At 43.2% G+C, this 11,167-nt stretch overlaps 1 protein-coding gene across 1 annotated transcript; it reads right to left on the bottom strand.

Moving 5' to 3' along the window:
• Positions 1–875: 875 nt before the first annotated feature.
• Positions 876–10,926, bottom strand: LOC124983080 (storkhead-box protein 1-like). Its single transcript, XM_047549987.1, has 2 exons — positions 10,113–10,926; positions 876–992 (listed from the first exon to the last, which is right to left on the bottom strand). Exons 1-2 carry the CDS (start codon positions 10,474–10,476, stop codon positions 985–987), a joined length of 372 nt encoding a protein of 123 aa, XP_047405943.1. The 5' UTR covers positions 10,477–10,926; the 3' UTR covers positions 876–984.
• Between the last annotated feature and the right edge of the window lie 241 nt (positions 10,927–11,167).

The following is an 11,167-nucleotide window of genomic DNA, read 5'->3' as shown; positions in this document are numbered from 1 at the left end:
CTGGAGGATGCATGTAGGTTATATGCAAATGCTACACCATTCTCAGGGACTTGAACATCTGAGGATTCTAGTATCCAAGAAGGGTCCTGAAATGAATCTCACGAGGATACCAAGAGATGACCATATTAGATATCTTAATCCTCCGCCTGCCTTGGCAAGATAGGTTGAGAGAATGCAGAGGGTTCAGCCCTAAATCCCACTAGACAGAATTTTCAACGAAGCAACCTGGCTTACAGCAAGATTCCTTCCAACCTAAAGTCATCCTGCAATCTCACATTAACCACATAGTTCTGACGCTGACAGAAGATCCTCTTCTCTTCTCTCTCCCCTTCTGTTACCACCTTTGCCATTTTTCAGCTCCCCATCTGGACGTGTGCTCTTTCCCACACTCCCACCTTCTCCCCATCACACACCCTGTGTATCTCCGTTGACTCCAAAAGCATATGGGACCTCACCTGCCCATCCCCCCATCCCCAAGCTCAGCCTCGCCCAGTTCAATCCTCCCACCAAAGGCCATCAAGCAAGTGGAAAATATAAGAAACTAAGCTGGAAAATTAATAGCATAAAGCACAGATGCCACCTTCAAGAAGATGTCAAAGCCAAATTACCAAGAAGGAAGAAAAGGAGAATTGGTAGCAAGAGTGGAAGTGGCAGCAAACACTGACAGTTGCAGCAGGCTGAAGGGCTGCTTTGTTTGGCTTAGAAAATCTGCAGGGCCATTCAAAAGGAGAAAGCCTCTTAAAGGGGTAAGAGCTAAAGATTTAGGGGTTTCTGTACAGAAATACAATTTTTATTTTGAAAATGGTCTCAGTGGTTGTGTACCCCTCTCTAGCACTCTAGACGTTCTCCCCTCTTTTTCAGCATGAGGGTGTCAGGAAATCTTGGACCTAGAAGGTCACCTGCAGGTATGAGTGGTTGATGTGGTGGCAGTAGGAGAAGCCTGTCATCTGAAGATGACTTTCTCTGGAGGAACACGTACTGGATCTATTGTCCTGGAAATGGACACAGAAAAAGAACTTTTGTTAAAAAAAATCAATAAATAACGAGTGGGGAGGGCATAAAACTTTACTTAGAAGTAGAAAGACAGATGTAATCCTAACATTTTGTTGCAAAAGTTTGAAAGGAAAAAATTGCCCAAACCCTGGAGGAAAAAAAATAGAGGAGCTGCGCAGGAAGGATCAGGGAAGCTGCCTGACCCAGCACTGAATAAAAGGTGCAGAGAGAGACTAAAAACATATGAAATCCAAAGTCCCTGAGGAAGAATCAAAAGAAAGAACTGTTGGGTTCTGTGCCCATCCTTTGAGCCAGCATCTCTCAGCATCCTTGGGTCCACCATGAAGACAGAAGACTGCAGGAATCTCAGGCGGCAAGAAGATGGAATCCCACCAGACTGGATTCTACCTCTTAAAGACACTGGTAAACCTTTAGGGGGTTCCAAGGACCCTAGATCCATGAGAAGGAGATTATTTTGAGCTTATTACTAGTTACCGGTAACCACGACCTGGAAATAAACTAAAAGATATGATGTGTTCTGCAAAGGATCATGTGACATCCTGGTTACAGAGACAATCATTTTATTTTATTTTTTTTTTATTATTGTAAACAAATGGGATACATGTTGTTTCTCTGTTTGTACATGGCGTAAAGGCATACCATTTGTGTAATCATAAATTTACATAGGGTAATGTTGTTTGATTCATTCTGTTATTTTTTCCCCTTCCCCCCACCCCTCCCACCCCTCTTTTCCCTCTATACAGTCCTTCCTTCCTCCATTCTTACCCCCCTCCCTAACCCTAATTCTAACCCTAACACTAACCCCTCCCACCCCCCATTATGTGTCATCATCCACTTATTAGCGATATCATTCGTCCATTGGTTTTTTGAGATTGGCTTATCTCACTTATCATGATATTCTCCAGTTTCATCCATTTGCCTGCAAATGAGACAATCATTTTAGAAAATAATATTCTAGGGCTTTCAAAGTAAATTGAGAAAATAGATTTTTATTGTGTGTGTTTAGGTCTTAAGAGTAAATTCTCACTTACTGGGCGCAGGGGAATTGTCCCAGTGGCTCAGGAGGCCGAGGTAGGAAGATTGCAAGTCCAAAGCCAGACTCAGCAATTTAGCAAGGTCCTCAGCAACTTAGAGAAATCCTGAGACCCCATCCCAAAATAAAATATAAAAAAGGTTGGAGATGTGGCTTAGTGGCTAAGCACCCCTGGGTACCAAAAAAAAAAGAATAAAAAAGGTGAATTCTCCAACACAGAGGTATTCATTCACATTATTAACATCATAAGAACATCTGAAGACCTGGAGTCTGCTCATGTGGACTTTCTAAATCCTAGGATGGTACATCCTCATCTTCAACCCAAAGGATTAAATGAATCCTCTTTACCTCTTTATCTAAGTCTTTTATCAAATTCTTCAAAGAAATAGCTCTAGCTCTGGCCCTTGACAGTGTCTACTTCTGATAGTGTAATAGTGTTGAGATCAGCTAATATCGAGATACAAAAAGCTATCTAAAACAAATCCTCCAATAACAGTGTGACTCAAATGTTATGGTCTGGATATGAGATTTCCCCAAAAAATTCCTGTGTTAATGCAGGAATGTTCAGAGGTGAAGTGACTGGATTGTGAGAGCTGTACCTCATCAATTCATCCTAGTTTAAATGGAGTAGGTAGTAACTGTAGGCAGGTGGGTGTGGCTAGAGGAGGTGGGTCACTGGGGGCATTCCCTGGAAGGGTGTATCTTCCCTGTGGTCCCTTCCCACTTCCCTCTCTCTGCTTCCTGGCTGCTGTGAGGTGTGAAGGACTCGTCCACCATACCCTTCTGCCATGATGTCCTGCCTCATCTTGGGCCCAGAGTAATGGAATGGACCCATTATGGACTGTGAATCAAAGTAAACTTTCCCTCCTCTAAGTTTTTCTTTTTGGGTATTTTTGTCAAGTAACACAAAGTTAACTAATACATCAGACTCAGCAATTTATCAAAAGCTCTTGGACCTTCTTAAAGATATATTTATTATTATAGTATTATATATTAGTACATTAGATCTACAGCTAATTTCTTATCAGTATTACTATTTAATCTTAAGTGAGATAAATTATAAACCAGATAATTAGTTCCCCATATTACCTAGTGTCTGCAATTATCTCATGTCTATCGCTATATTACAAGGCTTAAAGTTTGTTTCACAAATATAAACTGAGTAAAATGATTCAAGTACAATCTCTGAACTTCCAGTAACTATGCTAACACCACTCCATACACTGAAAATTCTGTTTTTGTTTTAGCTTTTAGAAATGAAGACTTATTGTGTTGCTCCGACTGGCCCCAAACTATTGGGCTCAAGCATCCTCCTGCCTCAGCCTCCCCAGTATGGCACAACTGACACATGCCACCATGCTGGATTGAAAATTCTTTTTTTAAGTTGATTAAATCATCACTGTGTGAGATACCATAAGTAGACTGAAAATGTTTAAAATTACTAGCAGTAAAAAGCTTATATACAACAAACTTCCCTGCTTTTTTGTTTTGTTCCAAAATATACAATCATCCTCTAGAATAGAAGCACCTTCACTCTGGTACAATATGCCCAGCTAGACAACTTTTCTGTTTTATGCACCCCTTTATTTACTTATTTGCATTGGTGGGGATTGAACCCAGGGCCTTGTGCTTACAAGGCAAGCACTCTACCAACTGAGCTATATCCCCGGATCCCTAACCCTTCTAAAGAACTCAGTAACAACTGGCAAATTTACCTTTCTATGCAATTTCTTTTCCAAATTCAAAGGCAGCCCTCAAGGAACCAAACATGTGCTCAAGACCATAAGTAAGCTATCAGTAATGAAATGTATAAATCTTTGCAAAACCTCTCAGTTATGGTTAGGTAAGGCCTAGATCTCACAGGTTCATTCTAAATGCTTTAGTATAATAAACTGACATGCCTTTGCTTAAAATATCTTTGAGCCAGAGTGAGGTAATACATAAAAAAATTATGACTACTAGATGTCAATAAAACTTTAAACACATCAGTGTTCACTGTTTAGACTTAATCCTAAGATTTTAATATGAGAGGTAAGCTTCTTTAAAAATGAGGCCCACATCAGACTTTTCTGGATTTTCTACAGTCCCCAACCCAGCACTCTATATTTATTGCATGCTCATATCTTCTCACCACAGAATATAAGCCCACAAGTCCCCTCAAGACCTGAACTTTGCCAGGCCCTCTGGCTTTCTTTTCTGTTCCTCCAACACACCAATATGGGTTCCATCTGCTCCTCCATCACTTTTGGCTGATGCCTGACCCATCATTCAAATGTTCCCTCAAATAAGTTTGTATATAGTAATTATTCAAGACACTGCTCTCGTATATATCTGCCTGGATATAGAGTCTACCTCTATCATTTACTAATTAAACGTCCTTAGAGAAATATTTGCTTAGTTCATTTTCTATTGCTATAACAGAATACCTGAGACTGGGTCACTTACAAAGAAAAGAATTTCTTTGTCCAATGCTTTTGGAGGTTGAAGTGCAAGAGCATTAGCTACACTGTCTTCCAAGAGTATCATAACATGGTGGAAAGCTGAAAGGGTAAGTGGGTAAGGGCAAAATACTATAGGCAACCTCATTTTATAACAGCACACTCTCCAGGTAATTACTGCAAAAATTAACTCAGTTGAGAAAGGCATAATTCTCCACTTAATGATCTAATCACCTCTTAAAAGATCTCACCATATAAAACCAACACAATGGCAAATTATAACATGAGTTTCTCAGGGGACAAAGAATATTTAAACTATAGCACTTATCTTTCTGTTCCTCAATATCCCATTTTCAAAATAGGTAGGTTTGGATATGAGGTGTCCCCCAAAAGCTCAGGTGAGAGACAATGCAATAAAGTTCAGAGAAGAAACAATTGGGTTATGAAAATCTTAACCCAATCAGTGAATTAATCATCTGACCGGATTAATTGAGTGGTAACTGAAGGCAGGTGGGGTGTAGCTGGAGGAGATTGGGCACTGCAGTGTGGCTTTGGGGTACATAGTTGGATCTGGCAAGTAGAGCTTTCTCTCTGCTTTCTGATCCTCATATGAGCTGCTTCCCTCTGCCACACTCTTCCGCCATGTTGTTCAACATCACCTTGGGCCCCCAGGAATGGAGTCTGCTGTCTTTGAACTGAGAACTCTGAAACATGAGCCTTTAAATAAACTTTTCCTCCTCTACAGTTGTTCTGGTTGGGTCCTTTTAGACACAGCAATGAAAAAGCTGACTGAAACAGTAATATAAAGACATCTAAAGAGTGCAGGAGTCTAAAAGGTTAGCTAATAAATATAAAGCACCTAAAATAGTAAATAATCAATAAATATTAACTGTTATGACATTTCTCCCCATTAATCTCCATCTTTCCACCTTTCTTCTTTAAATTTTTAAATATCTGATGCCTCACTAAAATGTAACCTCCAAAAGAACCATGCCTGCCTCGTTCTCCACTTTAGTACTGCCTAGAACCAAACCCAGAAATTGGCAGGTGCTCCAGTTGCTGAATGAATTGATATTTATAATTCAAAAGGCTTCAAAACGATCGTTGAGCGATTCAAACTATCAGTCTAGAAATACTATTCAATTTTAAACTGACCTAAACAAGCACTTTAACTCGAACTCTGTGTATGCAAATGTTTTTGGAGTATACAGTTTTTTTTTTAACAATTCTCTCTTGAAATTTGATTTCTTAGAGAAAACGCTTCAAGAGAGCAACTTTTTGAAAAAAAAAATTTTAATTTGGAATAGAATATAAATCTTGATGCCCATATGTTCTAAACAATTTTATAACATAAACTACAAGTTCTGACACAGTCTAAAAAGAATACTCAAGTCCTAAAAAGTATATTTGGTCCTAATTATTTGAATATCTAAGGATCAAACAGGAAAGTGTAAAGAGCCACTGAAGGGAACAGAGATGGCTCACTCATGTTCCCTGAGATCTGAAGTCAAGGGAACCCATGGGGATTGACAGGTGAGAAAATCCAGGAGCCCCAAGGAGGGAGGGGAGTGTGTGGCTACACATTAATGCTTGAGGGTTTATGGAATTTATGGTTAAGGTCCTCTGGGTTCACCCAGGGTATCTGTGCAATGGACCATGAGAGACAAATACAGTACTTATCATTTCTGCCCATGACTGCTTCCATGGACTCTTAGCTGGTACTCCTGTTTCTAAGTCCCTTTTAGTCCCATTCATCACCCACATTGGCCCCTCAAATCTCATTATATCACAGATCAAAAACTGTCACCCTCCTCCTGCTTAAAAGCTCCCAGTGGCATCTAAATCTTCATATCCAGCCCTTGTCTACCTTTCTGTTGTCTTACACTACTCTGCCCTGTACACCCCACCCAGTTCCCAAACATGGTTTGAACTCTCCACTCTGCACTATCTCCCACACGCACCTGCACAAGGTGCAGCTCATCTCATTCCCAAGAAACCGCCCCTACCTACTCACAAGGCAAAAGTAACTGAAGTCCTCAAAACACTTAACATGCTCAGTTTTTCATGTCTGAATCCCCTCCCCCAAACTGCATGCCTTCTTAGTCTCAGAAAATGACACAGAGACTAACATTAGTAAGTCCTCAATAAATATGTATGGTATTTATTTTAATATGATTTACTCAAAATATATAGTACAATTTTAAAATGCTACTAACTTCTCGTATACACATATGCAGCCCTTTTAAGGGAGTTCTAGAAATCAAATGTCTGATCTTTTGTTCCATTTGCCCAGAGTAGGCTATTTCTAAGAATGGACTTGAATATTATAGCAAGTTATTTCTAAGTAGGAGATCTGAATATTAAAAAAAAATTATTTTCTCTTCAAGTTCCCTAATTCCCTGCTATTTGTTAAAACGTGTGATTACTACCTCGTTTTCCAACCTTTGCCAAAATTTTATAGTTGGTTAGAACTTTTGGAATTATAGCCACCAAAATGCTTGCATTTTTTCAACACAGATTTTTCAAGTTACAAAAAAAATACATAAACTTGTGGATTTGCCTCAACTGTACTGCAGACTAGCCAGGAAAATGCCCAGGCAAACCCTTCTCTGCTTCTCCCTGAGCAGCTTCTCTACTGTAGGTTTTGTGAGAGCACAAACCCAGGAAAATCAAAATCCAGAACAGAAGCAAAGCCATTCCTCTCCGATCTTCAATGGGACAATCTAAGAGAAGAGTTTTATTACAACTCTCCACAATGGGGTCCAAGAGAACACCTAGAAAACAACCAACTTTATGAATAATCATTATCTACCATAAGAATAATAGAACTTGAACCAGCATTTGGTTACCAGTTTTTTCAGAGGACTACTGGTGACTGATGAGTTTCATTCAAATTCAACCAGTAGGAATAACAGCGCCCTCTGCAGTGTTTGTTGATGAGATTGACTCTATAGGTATTTCACATTCATGAAATAATTACCTAAAATCACAAAGTAGTATAAAAATATCTGATAATATATGTAATGCAGACTAGAGATGCTGCAAGAAATGTATTACTAATAACAAAGTGTCAAAGACAGTGACTGATTCCTATTTTTGCATATAAATTTCAGAGATTCCAGGATATCCCTATGTTAACATCAATCACTCTTCTCAGAGTACAGTTTCAGCCAGGCTCTGGCTAGACATTCCACTGTGGTTTTGCATCCCCAGCCCCTTCTTTCTGAGCATTTGACCTTGTCATCACTCGTACTGTGGCTCAGAAAAAAAGCCTGCAAGTCAGTTATCAGTGACTCTCAGACATTGGCATTACAAAGCCCAATAAAATATGTGGCAAGAAGGAAAAATGAGGAAGCCTGCAACAGACACTAAGGTTCCATTTGAGAATTTTTATAGCAGATAAAATCTTTCAAACAATTCAGAGTTGTACCATCATTACTGAAGCAAAACTGGAATTCCAGTAGAGATGTTGATCCGCCAAGGCAGTTCAAAAGAAAGTTCTCACTCAAATATCAGCAGGTATCACCCCTGCTCTTTCATCTGATGCCTCCCTTTTAAGAGGAAGTCCCTTTGCTTCCTAGGATGAAACTAAGGTGAGGGTTGAGCCAATCAATACTGTAATAGCCATAGCAAGCCCCATCAGAAAACCATTAGCCTGAAACAACTCCCTGAATCTACCCAGATCAGGGCAACAATCAACTACAGCAATTTGGAACCTTTAAAAACTGCCAAAATATTTCTCTTTGGTGGATATGATAGATCATGAATTCTTATGAGCTTATAAATTCTGCTGAAATGGAAAAAAATGAACACACAAATATTTACAAATTAAATTATGTTATCATATCTGAGATTTCAAAATGGTGGTGGTAGGGGTGGATGAAGTAAAATTGGCAAGTAAAACATTTGGAAGTTGGGTACCTGAAGGTTTCAATATGCTGTTTTCATATTATACCAATTTTGAATATATTTGACCACTTCCAATATAAAAAGCAGAAAAAAAGTATGAGAACAAGTCTCAAACTATGAAAATGCTGTAGGAAAAATCTATATAGTGCATAAATATGACTATGAATACATATATATGTATATATATATATTCTTCCTAATGTGTTAAATATATGTGTGTGTGTGTGTGTATATATATATACATATATATATATATGTATATATATATATATATATATTCTTCCTAATGTGTTAAAGCCCTACAGTAAAAGAGCAGATCAAGTCTCAGAAGTATTAACCTCAGCCCTTTCACTAAAGCAGCCTAATTACATGAAGGCGACTGAGGGTTCTCCTAAACTAAAAAAAAAAAAAAGAAAAGGAAAAGAGGAGGAGGAGGTGGTGGTGGAGGAGAATTAAAGCATCTTTTGAAATGCAGCACAGGTTACAAAACCCACAAGATGCAAGCTGCTTTTTATCTACTCTATTCAAGGACAGCTTTGTAAAAATCTCTGCTATACAAAAATAGACAAAACACAACAAAATTGAAAATGCTATGAATTTGTCATGCGCATATAAAACACATTAGCAGGTAAAAGCTAATCCTTCAGAGGAAGGCATCATAGCAACCGTGGGTAACGAAAAAGGCGACTTTGCTTTTAGAGTTTGAACTTTTGACCTCTTCCCAAAATGTCACGAAAGAATTTCTAAACCCTGAAACTAGAAAGAATGCTTTCTTCCTTGAAATCGTTTCGTAAAGCATTACTATTTACTATACTCGCTTTTAGCCACCGGGCCCACGGTACAAAACTAAAAAGCAAATTCGAAAAGCTATGCAAACTGGATTAAGAAAAAATGTTAAGTAGTGCAATAAAAAACAGCCAGTCAAGGCAACATTGAAAGTGCGGCGGCAAAATTCACCTCTCCGACTCCCTTCCCCTCTTAACATTTTTCTTTTTCTCTTTCATCAACAAGAGATCGGGCTTTTTTCTCCGTCCTTTGTTGTCCCTTACTTCCTTCAGTCACACAAAATGACGTGGAAAAAAGTACTGGAGGCAAGACATTTAAAACGAAATCTACCGTTCTGTCTGAAATGCAGGTGCGTAAAAATTCAGCCGACACCTGAGCTGCCTGACGCGTCCCCCGAGGTCGCCACCCTGGGAAAGGACGTCCGGGGGCGGGCGGCGCACCTGAACTGCCAGCCATCACCTGGGAGTTGGAGCCTCGCAGCTACCTGACGCTACCTGAATCTGCGCTCTTTACCTTCTTCAGTTCTGCACGCACCTCCGCCGCCAGCGCTGCGCGGACAAGGTGAGACTCACAGACCCCAGAGCGGTCGCGCACCGCTGAGCTCGCGCGCCACCACCGCGCCGCCTACCTGGCCGCCCCCAGGCACCGCCCCGCCGGGGTGCGCCGCCTGCGCCGCCAGGGAGGCTCCGTGGGCCGGCCCGGGAGGCGTGTGGGGAAAAGCACAGCTCCCTCTTTTAGGTGCCAGGAAGTTCCCCAACCCGAGTTTCCAGAGGGCCGACGGTCCCCCCGCCCTGCGCCGAGGCGCAGGCATCCGGAGATGCCCAGGCACCGGTCACCTCCGCGGTGCTGGCGGCGGGCAGGCTCAGGGCAGGCTGGGGGTACCGCGGAAGAAATGGACCCGACTGGACGGGGCGCGCCGCGGCCTCACTCACCCAGGCAGCGGATGTGGAAGCCCGAAGGTGGCCGCAGCGCCCGGCGGGTCCAGCCCTCGCGCAGCGCTTCCAGATGCTCCTCCTTTCCCTGGATCAGCAGGACCTGCTCGTCGATCCAGCCCAGGAAGAAAGTCTCGGCCACCGCCGCCGTGACCTTCTTGTTCCAGAAGTGCTGCATGTTCTCGGCCTTGAAATCCGCAAAGATCTCGTAGCCGATGTGGTGTCGGGCGAGTTGCCGGGGCTGGACCGGGGGCTCGGGCTGGGCGGCCCGGGGCCTCTCTCCTGCCGGCCCCTCGGCCGGGCCCAGGACGATGGCTAGAGAGTGAGGCGCGATCTGCAGAAACTTCTCCATCTTCTGAGGCATCCGCCGCCCGGCCCCGGCTCACCGCGGCCGCCGTCCCTCGCCGGTGCTGAGAACAGCCGCCCGGACGTAGCTGCACGGCAAGTGGGGAGCGTCAGTGTCCCCGCCGAGTCCTGCTGACCGCCCCCCGCGACCCAGCTGCTGCGGACGCCAGCCAGAGCGCAGTCCCAGCCCGCAGGCGGGCGCAGCAGGTCGCTGCGCAGGAAAGGGAAGGGGTGCGGAGCCCGCCCCCGCCCGAGGTCCCGAGCACGTTACCTGCAGCTCCAGGCCACCCTCCCGGCACCGCTCATTTTCCAGCGGCTGCACCCTCTCTGCCCTCGGCACCCGGCGGCCCTGACGGGGGCGGAGACCAGGAGGAGGGTGCCGAGGGGGCGGGCAGTTCGCACAGAGCCCGGGAATCCCCTTGGCTGGACTAGGCCGGAGGAATTCCGAGGAGTCCGGTGTCTAGGGTGATCTAAGTGGCGTGGGTGGCCAGAGGGGTGCGTTTAGGTGACGGGCCCGTGAGCGTACCTAGAGGCGCGCGGGGGGAGAGGGAGGGACTCGGCAACACTTGGAAGGCACCGATTCCCGAGCTTCAAGCGTCGCTCCTCCCCACGCTCCACCCCCGCCCCCACCTCCCACCTCCCGCTGACTAGTTAATGTACCCTTGGAAGTGGCTTTTTAAAAAACTTAGTCAACCACGAAAAATTGTCAT

The sequence above is a fragment of the Sciurus carolinensis genome, chromosome 4 (genome assembly GCF_902686445.1).
Source record: "Sciurus carolinensis chromosome 4, mSciCar1.2, whole genome shotgun sequence".
Taxonomy (NCBI): domain Eukaryota; kingdom Metazoa; phylum Chordata; class Mammalia; order Rodentia; family Sciuridae; genus Sciurus; species Sciurus carolinensis.
This window is presented reverse-complemented; position numbering and strand designations above follow the sequence as displayed.

Excerpts from the sequence above, each read along its gene's own strand:
- LOC124983080 (XM_047549987.1), bottom strand. The coding sequence starts at position 10,476 with ATGCCTCAGAAGATGGAGAAGTTTCTGCAGATCGCGCCTCACTCTCTA.